General features: G+C 49.0%; 1 protein-coding gene across 3 annotated transcripts in view; it reads left to right on the plus strand.

Moving 5' to 3' along the window:
- The window catches only part of kank1a (KN motif and ankyrin repeat domains 1a), a 49,243-nt gene that overhangs the window by 22,286 nt on the left and 4,738 nt on the right, over window positions 1-22,219 (plus strand). For 2 of the 3 annotated variants that reach the window (XM_080467325.1, XM_080467326.1), the window contains exons 2-5: window positions 4,497-4,629; window positions 14,965-17,628; window positions 21,610-21,783; window positions 21,951-22,059. In XM_080467325.1, the coding sequence (XP_080323451.1) occupies window positions 4,584-4,629; window positions 14,965-17,628; window positions 21,610-21,783; window positions 21,951-22,059 (2,993 nt within the window). In that variant the 5' untranslated portion in view covers window positions 4,497-4,583. Of the gene's footprint in view, window positions 1-4,496; window positions 4,630-14,014; window positions 14,084-14,964; window positions 17,629-21,609; window positions 21,784-21,950; window positions 22,060-22,219 lie in introns of those variants that run through there. The other variant, XM_080467327.1, reaches the window with a different exon arrangement.

Consider the following 22,219-nt stretch of genomic DNA (forward strand, 5'->3'; position numbering starts at 1 on the left):
TTACCTCATATAGGACGCAGATCGTTTGGCTGTCATCTGAGGAAGTCGTCTAATCTTAGCCGTGCCCCCTCCCCCTCCCCCTCGCCGCCGGTGCTTCAGGCTTCAGACTCGAACTCGCAGCCTTGCAAGGCTCCGTTGGTGTTCACCACCTGCGTGACGTTAGCATGAGAGTTTCAGGTAAGCTGCACGAGTCGCCGCGGTTCGGTTTAGTGTCGGCGTGAGTCGGTGGCGTCCTGCCGGCCTCCGACCGGCCGGGGGTCGTTTATATCTGATGGATCCTCAGGGAGGACCCTCAGACTCCGACACACCAGGTCCTCTGATACGAGATGCAGGTTTTACCGGAAATCTTTGGTCACGCTTGTTTCTGCAGCTCCGACTTTCCTTTGGGTAAAATTAGAAACGTACAAGGTGCTTCAGAGCCGCAGTGAAACCTGAGCTCAGGCAACATGTCGGTCGTTCAGAGGTTCGGAGACCAAAAGTAAAGATCAGGTACTTTTATGTTTCTGTTTTCAGTTTGTCTGAACTTCAGTTATCACTATTTAAAAACACCTCGGTAGTTTTGGGTATTTTAGTGTGTTTCAGTGGCGAATTGCTGTAGCGTCCAGTTGTAGCGTCCGGCTGTAGCTTTCAGCTGGAGCCTCTGACTGTAGCTTCCAGCTGTAACCTCCAGCTGTTGCATCCAGTTGTAGCGTCAGGCTGTGGCCTCCGACTGTTACCTCCAGTTGTAGCGTCTGGCTGTGGCGTCCAGCTGTAACCTCCAGTTGTAGCGTCTGGCTGTGGCGTCCAGCTGTAACCTCCAGTTGTAGCGTCTGGCTGTGGCGTCCAGCTGTAACCTCCAGTTGTAGCGTCTGGCTGTGGCGTCCAGCTGTAACCTCCAGTTGTAGCATCCAGTTGTAGCATCCAGTTGTAGCGTCTGGTTGTAGCCTCCAGTTGTAGCGTCCAGCTGTAGCCTCCGGCTGTAACCTCCAGTTGTAGCATCCAGTTGTAGCGTTCAGCTGTAGCGTCCAGCTGTAACCTCCAGTTGTAGCGTCTGGCTGTGGCGTCCAGCTGTAACCTCCAGTTGTCAGCATCCAGTTGTAGCGTCTGGTTGTAGCCTCCAGTTGTAGCATCCAGCTGTAGCCTCCGGCTGTAACCTCCAGTTGTAGCATCCAGTTGTAGCGTTCAGCTGTAGCGTCCAGCTGTAACCTCCAGTTGTAGCGTCTGGTTGTAGCCTCCAGTTGTAGCGTCCAGCTGTAGCCTCCGGCTGTAACCTCCAGTTGTAACGTCCAGCTGTAGCCTCCGGCTGTAACCTCCAGTTGTAACGTCCAGCTGTAGCCTCCGGCTGTAACCTCCAGTTGTAACGTCCAGCTGTAGCCTCCGGCTGTAACCTCAGTTGTAGCATCCAGTTGTAGCGTCTGGTTGTAGCCTCCAGTTGTAACGTCCAGCTGTAGCCTCCGGCTGTAACCTCCAGTTGTAGCATCCAGTTGTAGCGTTCTGCTGTAGTGTCCAGCTGTAACCTCCAGTTGTAGCGTCCAGCTGTAACCTCCAGCTGTAACCTCCAGCTGTAGCGTCCAGCTGTAGCGTCCAGCTGTAGCGTCCAGCTGTAGCGTCCAGCCTGCTTTTGCTCGAGTTAAAATTGTGACAATGTTAGATTTGAGAGATATGGTGCAGTTGTAGTTTGCTTCAGAGCAAAAAGCATCCATACTGTACGTTTCGCTGCAGTAGCAGGGCGGCGTGATGAGATGTGTGCATTGTGGCGTTCCTGAGGATTCCCTGCTTCCTCCTGCAGGTTTGTTCTCTGGCAGCTCATGGAACAGGACACGTGGGAGATGTTTGGTCAGTCCAATGTCTTTCTTTTTATTAGAAGTGTGTTTGCATGGATTTGTGGAGACGAGCTCGTCCTCTGGGGACAGTTTCTCGCTGCCGCTGATTGATTTAACATGTGTGATGATCTGGATGTTAGATTAATAAAAGACTGCATGAGGAATGTCGACTTGCTTCGTCTGTGTGCTGCACTGTGGACGACTTATTCAGTGTTGATGATGTAAATCCTTTCTGGAGCTCCTTTGTAGGATTTCTCCTCTTTCATGTGCGACGAATATATCTGCATCATATTACGGGTCTTCATACTTGCTTATTGTTTTTATTAAAGGATCCTTATCCTCCAGATGTTCACCCTCCTCCTCCTGTTCTCCTCCTCCTCTCCTCTTCACCTCCTCCTCCTGTTCTCCCCCTCCTCCTCTTCACCTCCTCCTCCTGTTCTCCTCCTCCTCCTCTTCACCTCCTCCTCCTGTTCTCCTCCTCCTCCTCTTCACCTCCTCCTCCTGTTCTCCCCCTCCTCCTCTTCACCTCCTCCTCCTGTTCTCCTCCTCCTCCTCTTCACCTCCTCCTCCTGTTCTCCTCCTCCTCCTTCTCCTCCTCCTGTTCTCCTCCTCCTGTTCTCCTCCTCCTCCTCCTGTCCTCCTCCTCCTCCTGGTCTGGTCGGTCCAGAAACCTTCAGTATTCTAAGTTTCTAGCTCCTCCTTGATTTTCCTCATTTGAATATTGGATCATAGGAGCTACATTCAGAATCTGCTGTGTCTGTGTGAGCTGGACTGGCTCCGCCCACACATGCCCATCTTGGGAAGAGGAGGAAGTACTTCCTCTCGTGGTGCCATGTGCCAGAGCAGAGCTGCCTAATTGTGGGAGGAGTCAAAGGGAGGGCCTACCTTGATTGGGATTGGCTGAACCCCTGATGACACTATATAGGGTTTGATTTCTGATTGGCTGGTTGGAGCAACACACTTTTTAAAACCTGAAACAAGCCAGGGAGAGAGAGGACAGACTGTCTTCACTTCTGGGACGTCAGTCCAGGTATGGGGACGAGTAGTACTGCTGGAGAACCTTTAGGAAGTGGATTTAGCAGAATATGAGCCCTTATCCTTTGGCTAAATAGGGTTTTGGAAAAATTCAACTGAAAAAGACAAGAATAAGAAATAAGGGGGATAAAATGCTAAAACAGTAAAAAAAAAAAAACATAAAATGACAAACGATTTCTAAAAACAAATTAAAAAGCTTAAAAGAAAAGAAAACACAAAAAGCTGCTTAAAGAGCAAAAATGGTTTAAAACGGTCTGAAGAAGGTTGAAACCACTAAAATCAGATAAAAGCTCAAATGTGTGTTTGAAACCAGACGGAGCAGGACTGGAGTCTATTTGGGTGCAGGAGCGTTTCAGGTCCCGTCTTTAGGAACCAGGCGGAGCAGGACTGGAGTCTATTTGGGTGCAGGAGCGTTTCAGGTCCCGTCTTTAGGAACCAGGCGGAGCAGGACTGGAGTCTATTTGGGTCCTGGAGCGTTTCAGGTCCCGTCTTTAGGAACCAGGCGGAGCAGGACTGGAGTCTATTTGGGTGCAGGAGTGTTTCAGGTCCCGTCTTTAGGAACCAGACGGAGGAGGACTGGTGTCTATTTGGGTCCTGGAGCGTTTCAGGTCCCGTCTTTAGGAACCAGACGGAGGAGGACTGGTGTCTATTTGGGTGCAGGAGTGTTTCAGGTCCCGTCTTTAGGAACCAGACGGAGGAGGACTGGTGTCTATTTGGGTCCTGGAGCGTTTCAGGTCCCGTCTTTAGGAACCAGGCGGAGCAGGACTGGAGTCTATTTGGGTGCAGGAGTGTTTCAGGTCCCGTCTTTAGGAACCAGACGGAGCAGGACTGGAGTCTATTTGGGTCCTGGAGCCTTTCAGGTCCCGTCTTTAGGAACCAGACGGAGGAGGACTGGTGTCTATTTGGGTCCTGGAGCGTTTCAGGTCCCGTCTTTAGGAACCAGACGGAACCGCCTTGTTTTAACGCGCCGCCTCAAACACTCACAAGAACCTTCTTCTCTTGGGCCTGGAGGATTGTTGTGATGAACACACAGAGATTCTAACAGTCTGTGAGCAAAACTACTTCAAGGCAAGAAAACGAATTTCCGTTACCACGACAACGTTTCCAGTGAAAACTCATTGTTTATCCGTTTCTTGTTTTAAAATGGCAGAAACATTGCAGACGCTGTAGTTAGCCTGCGGGGCCAGGTGTAGGCACTGTTGGTTGTTTTTGTAATCAATTCTATTTCGTATGATTCCCTACAGCCCCTGGATTCCCTGCTCCACCCCTGATTTTCACATTAAAATAAATCCAGCTCTGTTATTTTATTGTGAAAGGCTTCTTTTCTCTCCTCTTAGTGGAACCTTTTGATTTAAAGTTCAGTCCATCAGGTGTATTTTGAGCGTCCACCAGGGGGCGGTGGTCTCACTGTTGGATCAGTGATCAGGAGGACAGAAGACCAGAGTGTCTCTTGTGTTCTGGTGGATGACGTCTCTGTTGACGATGAGACGCTGCACCTCTGACCTCCGCATGAAGACTCACCTGCTTTAGTGCTTTAGTGCAACACGACGTGAATCAAACTCTGATGTCCTGAAGTTTGTCTTTGTCTCACTGCATGTCCACCAGCTGATGTCCACGTTGTACCTCTTCCTGACCCGCTGTCTCCTCTGTGTCGTCCAGCCTGCAGGTTGCATGGTAGCCCGGACTTCATGCATGGCAGTTGCATGACCGCAGTGAGTCTTGTTGTGGGACGCACCAGCTGACGCCATGGCTCAAACCGTGCATGTCAACGGCGGCGATCCAGGGAATCCAGGTAACCCTCCTCCTCCTCCTCCTCCTCCTCCTCCTCCTCCTCCTCCCTGCTCCACTTTAACCAGGCCTGCTCTCTTTCTGCTGCTCCTCCACCCTTTCCTCTGTTTGGAGTCTGATGCTGAGTGACGCTTGTCTGAAAATGAACCTTCTGAATTTAAAACCAACTTAAATAGCGATTTGTTTTATATAGTGATATATATGGAAAAAAATGTATTGTGATAGAACCCTAACCTAAATATGCTCTAAACAATAATGAGAGAACACGGACATTCTAGTAGACAGACGACCAAGTTGGATTGTTATTACGGTGACTGTCAAAATAAAAGTACCAAGTCCCAGTCCAGTTACTGAGCATGTGCACTAGTTACTAGTTACTACTGCCGTGGCGACCAGCAGCAGTGGTTCTGCGGTCTACGAGACGGAGCCCTGAGCATTTCCAGAAAGTCTGGTTTTAGTCCGTTTCCACGGGAACCCAGTCGGAGCTTTTCCAGCCCCTTGGAGCCCCGTTGTTGTGTAAATGTACAAGTCACAACGAAGGTTTAGTGTCTTCACATTCCCGAGTCTATAAAAGTATAAAAATGTTTCTGTTGCTGCAGCGTCGTGTTGTTTTACAGTCAAACTCTCGCCACAAACGGGAGTGAGAGAGAGGAACCACACTGAGCTGCTGTTCACACACGGGTGAGAAATCACCCCGTCTGAACGCTCACACCTGCAGACGGCTCACATTCCTGCTCGGCCTCACGTGGGCGAGTCGAGCTCGTCCTTCCAAATCCTCCCAGGAATGTGCAGCGTGGAGGACAGATGCGCTGCGGACGCTGCTCAGTCTGCAGACACTCCCAGACGCCCCCCCGGAGTCTGTAGCCCCCCCCCCGGAGTCTGCAGACACTCCCAGGGCCCCCCCCCCCCCCCACCCTGGGGTCTGCAGGAGCCCCCCTTGGAGTCTGCAGACACTCCCAGAGGCCCCCCCACCTTGGAGTCTGCTTCCCCTCTAACACCGCTCACCTCCTTCTTGGGCGAACGTGATCTTATTATTATTATTATTATTATTATTATTATTATGATGTGACGGTGTTCCCAGTCCGACCCACTCAGGGTGAACGTCTCACTGTCTATAACATATTTGCACCAATTAAAAACTTGAGTGAGCAGTTACCTAAAGAGGGAAGTGAATGTGAGTCTGAGTGGAGGACCGCGGGAGGAGGAACGGTTGAAGAGTTTTCTTGTCTTCAGACAGAAACATGGAGTACGAGAGGAGGAGGCGGGTCGCAGCTCGTCTGCGGCTCTGAGCCCGTTTGTGAGCGAGGAATCTCTCAGATGAGCCAAATGTGGACTGCGGTCCGCCTCGGCGCGTCCAGCAGCTCGCCGTCCCGCACAGAAACCCTCGGCCCGTCTCACTCCGCGGTTCCTCCCCGCCTGCAGCTGCAGGACTGATCCCTCGCTCCTAAAATACTACGTTTAAAAACGGCCGCTGCACACGGACCTCAGAGGTTTTCTATTTCAGGACTCGGTCGCAGTCAAAGGTGAACGTGTTTAAAGGCCATGTGAGCAGATTCAGGTCCCGTTAGGGTGAAGTTGGATTGTTAGTATGGTGACTGTCAAAATAAAAGTCAAGTCCCAGGAGAATATGGACTGGCAGTTCTGATTGGCTCCACTGAGCATGTGCAGAACTATTAGTTACTACCAACGTGGCGAGCAGACGCAGGAGCAGCGTTTTCAAAATGCCTTGTGTTTCTGTTTTCACTTGTAAATGGAGCCTTAGCAGCAATACTGGTTTTATTAAAATCTTTAATGTTGGAGAGCTTTTATTTTCCTGTAAAAACAATGAAAATGGAGGCGTCTTGCTCCAGATCTGATCGACGGACATTTTCATCTCGCGCTCTGCCAGGTCCAGATGTTAGCCGAGCCGGAGCTTCATCAGAGGAGCTGCATGAGCTGCTGTTCGCTTCAGAATCGGTGAAGCTGCTCAGATGCAGCACGACACCCCGGGTCCCTTATCAGTCGACTCAAACTTGTACGTGGGAGAGGAATGTCCCCGATGAGAGTCTTGGTTTCTGCATGAGTCGTATTGTCTGGTGGGACTCGGTGGGACTCTGTGGGGGGCTCTGCGGGGCTCTGTGGGGGTCAGTGGGCTCTTTGGGGGGTTGGTGGGTCTCGGTGGGACTCTGTGGGGCTCGGTGGGGGTCGGTGGGTCTCGGTGTTTGGAGAGAAGGGGATCCCAGCTGTATGAGGGTTGCGAGCGGCGGCTCCACAGACAGAGGAACCAGTGTGAGCGGCTGCAGTGGTCCCGGTGCCGCTCGGTCACGCTCCCTCTGTGCTGCCAGGTTCTAATAGTCTGCCATGAAGAGGGGGGAGGACCTCGTAAACTCAACGCCGGCATTGTCGCCGCTCCCTGACACTCTTCACTGTCTTTACACGAGCGCCGATGTATGAAGTGCGAACACGTCCCTCCGGGGGGGATAATGGTCTGATTGACGCTGGCTGGACAGAGCCGCGGCAGTGACGGGGAAACACGGCGGCTATTCAGCGTGGACAGTGAGCAGGACCAGTGTCCTTCACTCTTTCACTTGATGGTTGGATTAAATATATACAACTTTCTTCTTTACCTTGTTAATCCAAGAGGATTTTGACCTTCGCCAATGAAGGTTGCTTTTGTCTGGATGTGAACTGACCTACCCAGTTAGCACCGATGTGAGCTAACATGCTAGTGATGCTAACTCAGTTCCACAAAGAAATGTGGCATTGACGAGGGTCTGCGCTCTACCGAGTGTCGCTCTAGTTTATTTATTGGTTTGTATGTATGTACTTTACCAGATTTTCGAAAAAAAACTATCAACTAGAATTACCTGAACTGATTCGTCATCGTCCGTTAGACTTCGTTAGCAATCAGCTCCATCCGTCAGGGCTGAAACTGTCGTTAGCCGTCTGCTAACACACTGCTAACACACTGCTAACACACTGCTAACACACTGCTACCCCCCCCCCCCCCCCACACACACTCTCAGCCAATCACAGGCCAGCTCACTCGTTAACGTTGTCTTCAAGTAACACAAAAGAATAGGAGCCAACAGAACATCTAACCTGAACATTTCAACTAGAAGAAACCCAAACGACCAGGACTGATGGAGGACTGGATCAATAACCTTGTAATCCATTGGTTTCCATGGTGACAAATGCGGCGATGCCGAAGGTCTGCGCTCCGAGTGCCTCTTCTAGTTCATCTCTGGTTCAAATTACAGCCGGAAAAGCGAGAAATGTCAAATACATGCTTAGCATCAATGCTAAAGACTGAACATTTATTCACCCACAGCTCTGAAACTGTCCTTCGTTCAAACATGAAGTTTACATCATTTGTCCAGATCAAACAATGGAAATGTAGTTTCAGTTTAGGGATTAATCTTGTGGGAAAGTAAATTCTGATAATAGTATTGTTTACAAGATTCAACACATAAATCAAACATCTTCAGAACTGTCTCATGGTAAATTACATAAAGTTGGGAGTGCAGTACCTGTCCAAGCCACAGGGGACACCATAACCTGAGCTCAGCTGATCAGAGGTTTCTGCTACTTGGAGAAACAGAAATACACGAGGAAAGTTATGTACATGTAGTATTTAAGAACTACATCGTTTTCAATGTTTCTGTTGTGGACGTCTAAAAGGACATGGATTTCATAACGCTGCCGCGTAAACGTGGAACTTTTCTGATCAGAAACACAAACAAGATGAGTTTCACCTTGAAACGTTGTCGCGTGAACAAAGTCTTACTTTGTTTTTCTTGACCATCTATGAGAAAAGAGCAGGGAGGGCAGAGTTTTTCAGACTTTGCTGTTTGCAGAGGAAGTCCAAACATTTCCTCCCGTCCGCATCGCCTCGTCGGGGCTTAAGCTGTTGAATTTGGCAGCGGCGTCTGGCACGGCCCCGTCACCTTCTACAAGAAGCTCGTAGCTCACAGCCGCTCTGCTGCAGCCTCGTGAGCAGCTCCATTGTACTTTCTGTGTACAGTTCAGCTTCCTGCGTTTTGAGGGAGGTCGGATGTGTCCTGCTGTCGTCGTGTCGGTCTGCTGCAGGGTGAAACATGTGGATCAAACCACTCTTCTCAGGAGTAATTACGACTGCGGGCACAGCCAGGAAATACCAGGCCGCTTGAACGGGGGAGAGAAGTGTGTGTGTGTGTGCGGGCAGGTTTTCCAGGCGTTACGGGGACCTGGGTGTGTTTACATGGTCGCTGTATGAGGACATGTCGTCTTACGGGACCCAAACATTCCTCACGTTGAGGTGAAGGGGATGGGACGTCTAAAACATGTATGCATTATGTTTCGGGTCTGTTCACGTGACGGATTTATGAGACTGTTGTGGCGACCGTATGTCTCCAAACTGAACCTTTGAATATTACTGCAAAGAGTTCTCCAGGAGCTCTTATTGTGATAGGTTTAAACTCCTATAAAACCCAATATGTGCAATTTAATGTCTTGTAAAGTCAAAGTGTGTGTGTGTGTGTGTGTGTGTGTGTGTGTGTGTGTGTGTGTGTGTGTGTGTGTGTGTGTGTGTGTGTGTGTGTGTGTGTGTGTGTGTGTGTGTGTGTGTGTGTGTGTGTGTGTGTGTGTGTGTGTGTGTGTGTGTGTGTGTGTGTGTGTGTGTGTGTGTGTGTGTGTGTGTGTGTGTGTGTGTGTGTTGCAGAATGTTTGTACATTATGCTGGTAAAGGAAATGTAGTTTTCTTTCCCTGCTTTTGTTTTTCAGCCTGTCGATTGCTCTTACAAACCCTGAGATGAGGTTTTTGAGGTCATCCAGACGTGTTTTCCCCCTCGTGCTGCATGTTTGTAATAAACTGGAGCTCATATAAACTGCCCAGAAATTCCAGTGCCTCATGTAAAGCTCGATGCGTTACAGTCATTAACATGTTAATTCATCCGTGTCTTTATTTCCTACATTCTCTCCCAGACATTCTTCTACTGAAAGGGTCAATTTGATTGAATTTAAATGAAATTAAATCTCCTTCACGCCGTCAGACCAACAGCAGCCTGAACTGCTGGAACAAGCGGGATGGATCCACGTCGTCTTGTTTCTACCAGATTCTACAGTCGACCGTCTGAATGCTGGAATCAGAACCAATCAATCATCCGGACAGTATTTACAAAGCACCTTTCATACAACCAGAACGTAACAGAGTGCTTGTTAAGCACTTGCGTCAGACGAGCCCATGTTTGTCCAGCCGCATATTGTCTATTGTCCTCTGCTGACAGCAGTGACGTGCGCTGGCGTTTTGTTCCAAGCTGCTTCTCGAGTCACCGACGTCTCGTCCAGAGTTGTAACTCGTGGTTCTTCTGGGTTCTGATGTCTTCAGCTCATCTCCAACCACTCTGACCTTCATCCTCTGACCTCTGCCGTCAACAAGACGACTTCACTCTGGAGATTCTTTTTCCCACCACCTTGGTCGGGATGGGTACTGAATCCAGTACTTTTGTGGGTACTGCCGAGTACCGATTAATGTCAAATCACACGGTACCATGTTTCGGTGCCTAAACGCAGTCTTGGAAGAGTAGGTGATTTTCCAAGCCGGACTTGAACGCAACACGCACATGAGCGCATTCACACCCGCAGCTGCAACCAAACAAGCATGGCTGACAGGAAGCGCGCCACTTTTCACAACGCGGTGCAGGTTAGGCTCGCTGTAATGGTGGAGAAACAAAGTACGAGGCCAGCGGCGGGAAGACTTCTAACCTGAGGAAACTCTGGTGAAGCACAAGATGTTCCTTAAGGCTGAAAAATCTGCCTTTGTCAACAACCCCAGATCTACCGTCACAGATCTACCGTCACAGATCTACCGTCACAGATCTATCGTCACAGATCTACCGTCACAGATCTATTGTCACAGATCTATTGTCAGAGCTCTACCATCACAATGTTTCCAGAGGTGAAAGAAAGGAAAAGGAGAACATGGAGCTGGGTTTTAATTTGTGTATCAAGAATAAACACTGCGTAGTTGTAGTACAACTGCTATGTTGTTTTGATTCGTTTGTTAAAGTTGAGAAAAATATGTTGTGTGCGGTTTTATTATTAAACAAAATTCACATTATTACCACATAAACACACACAAAAGTAATGAAAATTGGTACTGTTGAGTACCAGTACTGATCCCTGGGTATCGGTACCGTATCGGTTCAAATGTGAACGGTATGCATGCATGTGATTTGACGGTTCAGACTTTTCTGAAACGAAAATGCGACAACGGTGCGTTTTCACTTGAGGCGTTGTCACGTCAAACGCAGCTTAAGTCTGAGTTTTCTACTCGCTTAAGTGCGTCAGATTGCTGCTGGAATGATTTTTGAGTTGATTGCTCGTATAAGTGTTTCTAAAGTCTTTGCCGCGTGGCGAACCCTACCTCGGGACTGAACACGTACCTTTTCCCAGGAGGCTTTAACTTGAACCTCGTTGCTGATTCTGAGCTGCGCAGACTTTCTGTTGTCAAACTGATTAAATCCCTAAGTGGCCGCATCCCCTTTGGAAATCTGAATTTGTTGTTTTTCTCCGCGTCTTGCCGACGGGTGACGGCGTTCGAGGGGTTTGGTATTTGAAAATCATGACTGAGTACTTTGGCTTCCTCTACAAAAACAAACCAGTGGAGAGAATCATGAAGCGACTCGGACTGAGAGACTTCTGTTCTCCGGTTGGACAACAAACAACTGGCAGACCGATTTAGAGCAGCAGTCTAATTTATTCTGTCTCCGAGGGTGTGTTGAATGTTAAAAGGCTTTTGTCAGCTCTAAATTTAAACTTTTACACAGCCAGCAAAGCAAAGCAAAGCGAAGCTGTGCTGCCGGGAGGCTTCGCCCCGGAGACGAGGCCTGGAGGCCCGAGTTTGGCTTCTGTTCAGGCGTTAAAGAGCAACGACCGACGCTTTGTGGGCTGAAACTTTAACTGACGTGTTTGGAAGAGTCTGTCTGAGTTGAAGCTTGAGTTTGGCTTCTCAGTCAGAATAGAAGTTTGAAGAAAACCACACGCAGGTACTCTGTCGTCCAGCTGTGGTCAGACGGTTGAAGTGAATGTCTCAATATGCCAGCTGAGAGTCCTGGATGTTCTTTGTGAGTTGTTGACTTGGCATTTGCACATTTTTGAAATTCTCCTCAGCTGCTGGCTTTCCTCAACTCCACTGACAAAAAAAGGTTTTCACATGAAACTCCACAGCAGCCGGCCAAGAAGAAAGCATTAGTTTATCTTTGACGTCAGAGTTAGTGATGTGCATCGGCAGGAATCTGGCTATTTGATGTTTTATAGCATCAGGATTATAATTTGATATCAGTTTATTGCATTACTGTCATCAAACCAATACCTCGGATCAAGAGATCCCGAGTCGAGAGAAAGAACACTGTTATCATGAATAACAAAGACATGAACGTCATCTGCGTAAGTGGAATACTCTGATACTTGACATTATGCTGACCTACGATTGTCAAACTTTAAAAAAAAAAAGAAAAGTGCTGCTGTGAAGAGTCGAGATGACAAAGTACCCGGTGATGATTATACAAAGTTTTAATAGTTTTAAATGCTCCAATGTGACAAACTGGGACCTAAGCTGTACTCTTCACTCTTCACTCTTCCACATATGGGAAGTTTAATCTAGGCGGAGGTCCCTTAAATACTGGTGGTGCTGAGTCACGCTGGTGGAGCTCGTTTTGGGAAATGCTGCTCGGATCTTGCTTCATCGGTGAGAAATGTCCCATGTTCGGACCTTTGGAGGCCACAGGAAGTAATCTGATTACTGGCTACGAGTTACTCCTTCAAATGTAACTTGGTTACTTTACTTTTAAAAGTAAGTTTAGATTACAAGTAACTTTTTTGTTGTACTTTCAGCAGCTGCCGACACCACCGTGTTCTCCCATTGTTACGGTTTAGAGCCCATTGTTCTCTGCTGCGTGTGTTTTCAATGCTAAAACTAACAACAGCTCCCACTAGTGGACAAACACACAAACATCGTTTTCAGGACATGTAACGATGAAACTCTTCTGACACAAAACCGTTGAAATGTAGTCGTGCAAACGTGACCCGACTGTTGTGTAATCCTTAACTGGAGCAGCCCCCCCCCTTCCCCCCCCCCGACCCCTTCAGTTGTCTCGTGCTGGCGATGAGGTCATCGCTCAGCTGTTGGGGGTCTCTGCCCGGAGGGGGGGGGTCCTACACAGGACTGCGACTGTGCTGCTTCACACATCACACAAGAGAAAAAAAAGCAGGACACACCTTCAGCAAGGAAGTTCAGATAATAACAGGCAGGTCCTTGTTTCCAAACCGGAGTCGGTTCGACTTTTCTTTAGGCGACTTTCCGAAAGCAGAAGGTCTGAAGATGAACAGGAATCATTTTCTAACTTTTGTTGTGGGTTTAAAAGGGACAGTTTTGTCTCTTATGGGTTTTAAGAAAAAGTACGAGTTTTTAAATGTAACGTTGCAACGAGTAACACTCCCTTCTTTCTTCTTAAAGGTGATTTAAATAATCACCACGAGATGCTGAGTCAGCGTTAAAAACCTCCACAGATCAGCTGATTGCTGGCGGTGGCAAATGAACATTTTAAATATTGTTCTCTAATGTGAAACTTTCATGAAAGTATTAATCTTTTCATAAAATAAGTAGAATCTGTATGATATCTGAAGTTTCACTCTGCTGGTCAAACAAAAGAAAACATTTGTAGTATTTTATATCTTTTCACACTTTGAAGTCACACAAAAAATTTAAAAAATGATATATAGAAGATCAAACATTTTTTATTAATAATGTTGCTAGAATAGCTGCTCTAACATTGTCAGTGGCAGATTATACAAATTGTATAAAAATTCTATAAAAAATAGAAATTCGAATCGAAAATTGAAGTCGTCTTTAAATATAATTTTTTATTTTAGGCCAAATCACCCAGCCCTACTCAGTCCATATTCTCCTGGGACTTTTATTGTGACAGTCACCATAATAACAATCCAACTTGGTCGTCTGGGAGAAAAAAAGGATTTTCTAGTGGACAAACATTTTGTCGTGTAAAAGTGAATCTTTACTTAATTGAGTTCAGCTAAACACTAAAAACACAAACCCTGAGTTTTCTTCTGAGGGTTGATGCCGTCTTCTCGGGGAGCGTGACTCCGACTGTTGGAGGAAAGTGTCTGGGGCCAGTCCAGGGCGTGAAGCTTCGACAGAGTCGCTCTGAGGAACAGTCTGTTATTGTGGCCGCTCGGCCTCCCCTCCTCTCGCTGGGACGGGGAAGCGCCCGGCTCACGGCCTCGCAGGATTGGAGGACGCCGCTGCCCAATGGTGCGCCAGAGCAGTGCTGCCCTCGGCTTACACCAATAGAGGAACTGTTCTTCCCCCTCCTTCCTCCCCTGTGTGGAGCGGGGGGATTGAGAAAGAGCTCAGTGTGGAGAGGAACAGCACTTCTACTCAGGGGAGGAAGAGGCAGGAGTGTGTGTGCAGTTGCTGTGAGGTGAGTGAAGCTCCAGGGCTCCAGGGTTTCTGCCTCGGACCCCCCCCCCCCCATCGCTGTGGGGAGGACGGGAGGGACTGACGGGGCGAAGTCTGGTGGGCTGCAGAGGAAGAGCTGCACCGTTTATTTCCAGCCTGTTTGCTTCAGTGGCGCAGAGTTCCTGGCATACCAAGAACAAGACGCTGCATTTAGCCAGCAGTGTGTGTGTGTGTGTGGGGGGGGTAGGGTGGGGGGGGCAGTTCAGCTGGATGTGTTGCTGTTTGGACTTTTATTTCAGCTTCATCAGGTTGGATTCTTATTTCACATTCATTGTGTTTCTGATTGATTTGTTGACACTCGGTGGATTTTGGACTAGAGAGCACCGACGGCCTCGGTCACCCAGAGAACTTTGGATCTGTTATCTGTGGTTCTGTAAACAAGCAGCTGATTATCAGTCACAAGCTTTAACGTTTCGGTGTCTGAACGCCGGGACTGAAGAATACACTTGCAACAAGGATGTTGGCACGACTCTGTGCTACTAAGTATGATTTCTTGGCTTGACGTGGTTGGATCTCACATAGTTTCAGGCTGACTTCAAGCTGCCAAAAAGATTATTGCTCACGCTGTCCCTGCATAAACTCCAGGAACCAGAGGCTTGTTTGTACTTGTGTTGTCAAATTATGGCCAGAGGAATGCTTTACCTGACACCACAGTTATCTAAGGGACTTTATTGCATCTTTGTCTGTCCAACAAATAGAAGCTATTTGTGTTTTCAAAGGAAGCCTTGTTTTGCACATTTTCTGCACTGGTACTTGCTTCCCAAAGAAAATATTTGAAAGATGTATTTGGTTTTTTTTCACGTAAATCATTCTAATGTCGTGTGTTTGTGGTTTGTCTTCCAGAACGAGGACAAAGATGCCCGAGCACAGATGACGACAAGGAGTCTTACTATGTTGAAACTCCCTACGGTTACCAGCTAGACCTGGATTTCCTCAAGTATGTTGACGACATCGAGAGAGGAAACACCATCAAGAAGCTGAGCATCCAAAGGAAGCCCAAACTGGCGAAACCCTTGGCGGTGCCTCGGAGCAGCGCCGGCGGGGTCGGCACGCAGGCTGAATGGACCTCCACAGACTCCCTGTCCTCCTCCAACAGCGACGACAAGCAGTCCCCGGTCTTCTTCGCCTCCAGGCCCCAGGCGGCTGCTCCGCTGACCCCCTCCTTGTCCCGGTCGTCCTTTGAAGCCCCCCTGCATCAGCCTTACCCGAGCGGCGCCGAGCAGAAACCGCTGCTCCCGCCGCCGTCGCCCAGGTTTACCCCCCGACCCAACCCCCAGGTGGAGAAGACCCTGATGGAGACTCGCCGCCGCCTGGAGCAGGAGCGTCTGCTCATGCAGCCGCTCGGCGAGCCCCCGTTGCCCCGCCGCCGCCTGGCCAGCTTCGGTGGGATGGGCTCCAGCAGCTCCCTGTCCTCCTACTCGGGCTCCCTGGCGGCGAGCCAAGTGTCTCCCAGTAGCCACCCGCCTCTCGCCATGAACGGTCACCTCTCCAACGGAGAGTACAGCCTCTATTACCCTCAGTCCGTGGGAAGCTCGATCCGCCACAGCCCCATGAGCTCGGGCGTGGCCACGCCGGTGACGAACGTCAGCCCGCTGCACCTGCAGCAAATCCGAGAGCAGATGGTCGTGGCCCTCAAACGACTGAAGGAGCTGGAGGAGCAGGTGAAAACCATTCCCATCCTGCAGGTGAAGATCGCCGTTCTGCAGGAGGAGAAGCGACAGTTGGCCGCTCAGTCCAAAAATCAAGGCTTTGTTTTCCGTAAGCGCTCCTACAGTGTAGGTAGTGCGGACCAAATGGAGAACCCAGGGCTCGTTCAGAAGGAACCAGAACTGCACATCATGGAGCCCGAAGCCCAGGAGCAGAGTGCTCAACGGCTGGACGAGTTCCGACGTTTGGCCGCCGAGGTCCAAGCTCTGGAGAAAACGAGCCAGGATAATAACGTCATCGAGAGTCCACCTCAAAACCTTGTGCAGAACCAAGCCCACCAAAAGTCCATCGGCATAGTAACGGATGAAAACATGAACAACCTTCCTGTCGCTCAAACTGGACCACCAAAGGAACGTCATTTGCAGGATGTAGGAGTCACAACGGAGCGGGTGGAGACGCGGTGTGCCGCGGTGGGAGTGACCGAGGCCATGCTGGGCATGACCGGCGACGCCGAGCGAGAGATCGAGCTTCAGCAGCAAACTATCGAATCGCTGAAGGAGAAGATCTACCGGCTGGAGGTACAACTGAAAGAAACCACTCACCAGATGGAGATGGGAAAACTGAAACTGGAGCTTCAAGCAGCTGGTGGCTCCAACAAAAAGAAAGCGGACAAAGGTGTGATGGTCCGGCCAGAGGTGTACAACGCCAGCGTGGAGGCCAGGGTCCAAACGCACAGCCAGGGGGTCGGGGAACATCTGGAGTTCAGCCACGTTGGCACGGACAATACTCCCCAAACCCTCAGTGTGGGAGTCTCCTGTCAGCCCAGTGTGCAAAGCCTCGCGACTGGACCCGCGACCCCCATGGACCGCTGGGTGGTGCAGCAGCGTGTGGAGGTGAAGGACCAGTGCGTTGGGAGGCAGGTGGAGATGCGCCATCAGCAGGTCGGCACGGAGCTGAACGTCTCCGAGGTGGGGGTCAACACCGAGGAGTCGGTGGACAGCTTGGACCTCCGCAAACCCGCGACGGAGCCGAGCAAGGAGTCCAGATCGGTGGGTTGTGGAGATTGTTCGGTGGAGGTGGTCGTTGGTCCGGTGAAGACGCTGGAGTCACGAGGAACCGACCCAGAGGTTAGAAGTCAGACCGACTGTGGAGTGATGGCCGCCCCCGAGTCAGCAACTCGACACACCAACACCGAGACGGAAGTCGTCAGCGTGTCGACCAACACGCCGTCGGCCGTCCTGGTCGACTCCTTCACCGACATGGCGGTCCTCACCTGTGATAAGTACACCAGCACGGCCGCCGTCCAAACCAGGACGGTCGCCGTCGGTGACGGACTCGTTAAGGACAGTCACGCTGCGGCGAAGACGCGTTCGATCGCCGTTGGAACCGTCACAGAGGTGGAGTTGGGCTACGGGAAAGCAAACTCCTCTAAAACCAAAGAGTGCGGCGTGGGACCAGCGAGCATCCACGACAACTTCCTGATTGGCCTGAAAACACGAAACATAGCGTGCGGCCCCTCCCAGCCGGTGGAGCCGGTGGAGTCGGTGGAGTCTGTGTCGACAGGCAGCAGCCACGAGACGGCGTCGGAGCCGACACAGACACCCGAGCCGCCGTTGCTGCAGGCGCAGCAGCCCGGCGGCGGCGGGCTGGACCACTACATCGAGCGGGTCCAGAAGCTTCTGCAGGAGCAGCAGATGCTGCTGGCGGAGAACTACAGCGAGCTGGCCGAGGCCTTCGGACAGCCGCAGTCCCAGTTCGGCTCCATCAACAGCCAGCTGGTCAGCACGCTCTCCTCCATCAACTCCGTCATGAAGTACGGCAGCGCCGAGGACATCCTGAAGCTGCAGGCCGACCGCCGAGGTGAGAGCCTTCGAACATTCGCCGCCGCCGATAATCTCACCAGTCCACAGATGAGATCTACAGCGCCAGCATTCCTCTCACTCTGCAAGTGTTTCAGTAACATTCACACACACACACACACACACACACACACACACACACACACACACACACACACACACACACACACACACACACACACACACAGCTGTGTGAGCTGGTGAAATGTCTGCAGACGTTGATTCGTCCTCAGCTGAGTTGCGTCGCCTCTCAGTCCAGTGTCTTTTGGCTTTGGGGGTCTTTGGTTGCTTGAAACAACAAAACATGGATTTTATGAGGCTTCTTTTTCACAACCTTCAAAACGCATTGTTTTTAGCATTTTGGTTTTTACAAAAGTTTCACCAAACAGTGTTCGTTTCCGCGGCAATGACAGAAACACTGAAAACGTGTGTTTTTTTTATCCATATTGAGATTCTACTGTTACAACTGGAGGGATTCAGATGCAAAGAGAATTCTTATTCAAGTCGCACGATTTTTATTTCAAATATCTGACGAGTCTGTTGTAACTGATTTGAATTAGAAGGAATTTCCTGACGTCCTATTTTTCCTTTAACGTCCCCTGATTCTGACAATCAGCTACTTCTCTTACATCATTTTATTTTTTTTAGTTGTAACGTGTTCAAGTGCAGAATTCTCAAGTATCTGCGTTATCACCAGAAACTAGAAGTCATGGATGGATGGATGGATGGATGGATGGATGGATGGATGGATGGATGGATGGATGGATGGATGAATGGATGGAAATGTTAAGGAAAAGAAGAACGTTCTCTGGCCCACAGAGTGGAAACTCTGACGTACTTAAGCAGTTGCCACACTTTAACCTGCAAAATACACAAAACATCTTTAATTTTCAAAAAGTGGCGTAATTGTAATTGTTGGCTCAATATTATGAATCAGCTTAAATAAGAAAACATTGCTATGATTTGAAAAATTGCAAAGCCTCTCAATCTCCTGTGTATCAACGAGAATCTGGCAATAGAAGAAATGTCACTTTACTAGTCAATAGAATTAAGAGCAGCAGGTAGACTGGAGAGCAGCAGGTAGACTGGAGAGCAGCAGGTAGACTGGAGAGCAGCAGGTAGACTGGAGAGCAGCAGGGAGACTGGAGAGCAGCAGGGAGACTGGAGAGCAGCAGGGAGACTGGAGAGCAGCAGCAGGTAGACTGGAGAGCAGCAGCAGGGAGACTGGAGAGCAGCAGCAGGTAGACTGGAGAGCAGCAGCAGGGAGACTGGAGAGCAGCAGGCAGGTAGACAGGAGAGCAGCGGCAGGTAGACAGGAGAGCAGCGGCAGGGAGACTGGAGAGCAGCAGGTAGACTGGAGAGCAGCAGGTAGACTGGAGAGCAGCAGGTAGACTGGAGAGCAGCAGGCAGCAGGTAGACAGGAGAGCGGCAGGTAGACAGGAGAGCAGCGGCAGGTAGACAGGAGAGCAGCGGCAGGTAGACTGGAGAGCAGCGGCAGGGAGACTGGAGAGCAGCGGCAGGTAGACTGGAGAGCAGCGGCAGGTAGACTGGAGAGCAGCGGCAGGTAGACTGGAGAGCAGCGGCAGGGAGACTGGAGAGCAGCAGGGAGACTGGAGAGCAGCAGCGACGTCGACTGTTCTTTAATATTCATGGGAACAACAAAGTAGGACTGAAGACTTTGCTGAGCCGGCGGGTCACCGTCTGGGTTTAATTCACATCGTCTCACTTCAAGTCTCATAACATCAGAACTACTGGAGGTTCTACTACTTGGTTCTCTAAAACCTGCTGAAGTTAACGTTTGACGGAACCAGACTTTGAACAAAGAGTTTAAATCCTGTGGACTGTGGAGGTTCTTCCTGCTGAGATGTTTTCTCAGCGTCTGGACGATCTTTAGATTCTTCTCAACTCTTTGATAAGGTTCTGTTCAAATGGTGTGGATGTGATTGGAGGTATTCTTCCTGGTTCTCGTCGGTTCTTGTTGGATTCTTGTCAGTTCTTGTTGGCTCTCGTCGGTTCTTGTTCTTGTCGGTTCTTGTTAGTTCTGGTCGGTTCTTAGTTATCGTCGGTTCTCATCGGTTCTTAGTTCTTGTTAGTTCTCTTTGGTTCTTGTTGGTTCTCTTCGGTTCTTGTTAGTTTTGTTGGTTCTCGTTGCGGTCGCAGCGTTCACACATGCTCCGAGTGGAGCCCTGATGGGCCCAGACACGCCCGAGTTCTCTGACCCAGAACAATGTGGCGAGGGGGTTTGTTTTGGACGAACACCAACAATGAGCTCATCTGGTCTGGGGTTCTCCAATCGGCTGCTCGCTGCTTGTTTTCTTTTCCTTTTCTCTCGGCGGCGCTGGCCCGGCTCACACCTCCCTGTTGGTGCTGAATCATGGTCCCACCGAGTTACATAACGGGTTCCTGCTGGCCGGCCCTGTTCTGCTCCGCCGTTGGTCTTTTTTGGTTTGTTAAGATTTGTTACGGTTCATGGAATGACGAATTAGACTTGGTTCCTCTCCTTGGTCACTATGGTCGGGGCATTTAAACCAGTGGACGCTGTGGGCCAAGGGAAAACATCCATAAAAATAAACTGCTTGGAAGACGGCAGTAATGATTGTGTTCTTACAGAAATAAGAGAATTACTTGTGATTAAAAACTGTCATCTGCTGCTTTAACATGATTATTAAACTCCATTTGAGACAAACTGAAAAATTTAACTGAAATCGTTTAATTTTACCTGAAAATTTAGTTGCAAGATTTTTTCAGATGCGTGTATTTATTATTATTATTGTTATTATTGTTATTATTATTGTTATTATTATTATTTTTATTATTATTATTATTATTGTTATTATTATTATTGTTGGTGTTGTTGTTGTTATTATTATTGTTATTATTGTCATTATTATATTTTGTTATTATTGTTGTTGTTGTTGTTATTATTATTGTTATTATTATTGTTGTAGTTGTTATTATTATTTTTATTGTTGTTATTATTATTGTTATTGTTATTATTGTTGTTATTATTATTATTATTATTATTTGCTTTGTATGGTTGAATTTTACCAACTTTTCACAAGAACGACTCCGTCTAATTACATGAAATCTTCAGATATGATCTATCATCAGAGACTCCAGTAGATTTTGGGACGTTAACGACTAAAAGTTTCCAAATAAAACCAGGAAAAACAATGTCCCATACAAAGTGGATGAGAGAGGCACCTCATGGAGGAGATCAAGGGAGATCAGCGTCCGTTGCCATGGAGACGCTCCCTGCTAGGTGTTTCACACAGTGATGGCGCTACCTGACTAGGCTAGTTAGCATCGCTATGAGCTATTGGCTATCATGCTCGCGATGCTAACTCGGTTCCACAAACAAATGTGGTGTTGGGGAAGGTCTGCGCTCTACCGAGTGTAGCTCTAGTTACTGAATTGGTGGTTTAAAAAGAAGCAATATGATACAGTGACTCACTACACCACCCTCTGGTAGAAAATGGTATTTAATCACGAGCAAGCATTTTTTGTGTGCGTTGGTTGTGATCTGGAGCTGCAGCGTCCAGTCTGACCTCAGCAATGCTCTCAGTTTTTGTAGTAACTCCTAACTTTTTATGCGTGTTATTCTCAGGACAAGTTGCTTTTTGGGAAAACTAGACGCTCGAGTGACTCTCCACACCATCTTGTGGTACAAACTGGTATTGCAAAACAGACAGCTTGATAATGTCAGTAGATTTGTCTTCACGCAGAAGAACTTTTCCCCTTTTATTTATGTTTTGTAGAAACTCTGGAATCGCTGACAGGCGACTGTCCCCTGTGTGGAAGCTCCTCAATGTAACGCTGTTGTCCATTTCTTAAGGGGCCGTTTCCACGGCAACAAGTTTGAGTGAAAATGCAAAAACTTTTGTTGCGTTTTGGTTGTTTACGTGACATTACGTTTTGGAAACGAAAAAAAAACGTCAGCTCTGTTTTGGTTCTGACGTTTCCTCCCCTCGTGTTTTTCTAGAGTGCGCGGAGCCGGCGGAGCGGAGTGCGGCGGAGCGGAGTGCGGCGGAGCGGAGTGCGGCGGAGCGGAGTGCGGCGGAGCGGAGTGCGGCGGCGGCAGATAAACCATCACAGCAGCTGAGCGCGGCGCAGCAGAAGAGCCTGATGGACCTGCAGATGTCGACGGCGCTTCACGGTATAATATCACAACTTGTAAATAAGTTTCCGTCTGGTCCTGATCTGGTCCCGGTCCTGATCTGTGATCTAGTCCTGGTCCTGGTCCTGGTCCTGGTCCTGATCTGTGACCTGGTCCTGGTCCGGATCTGTGGTTCTGTTGGTAAACATCTCCTCTCTGGTGTTCAGGGGAGCCGTGCGGTCAGAACACACTGAAATCCATCATGAAGAAGAAAGATGGCCGCCCCGACTCAAACGCCACCAAGAAGAACCTGCAGTTCGTCGGTGTGAACGGAGGGTCAGTCCTTCAGATCGTCTCCACTTCTTTTTTAAGCTTTTTGAAGTTTTGGGATATTTTTCTTTTAATGAGCTGCTTCACATTTCAGCTTGACTTTATTTGGTCATTTTTCTCTTTTTGTTTTATTGTTTATTTTTTTTATTTTTTAAGCTTCTTGACG

This window comes from Lipophrys pholis (genome assembly GCF_963383615.2).
Source record: "Lipophrys pholis genome assembly, chromosome: 7".
In the NCBI taxonomy this organism is placed as follows: domain Eukaryota; kingdom Metazoa; phylum Chordata; class Actinopteri; order Blenniiformes; family Blenniidae; genus Lipophrys; species Lipophrys pholis.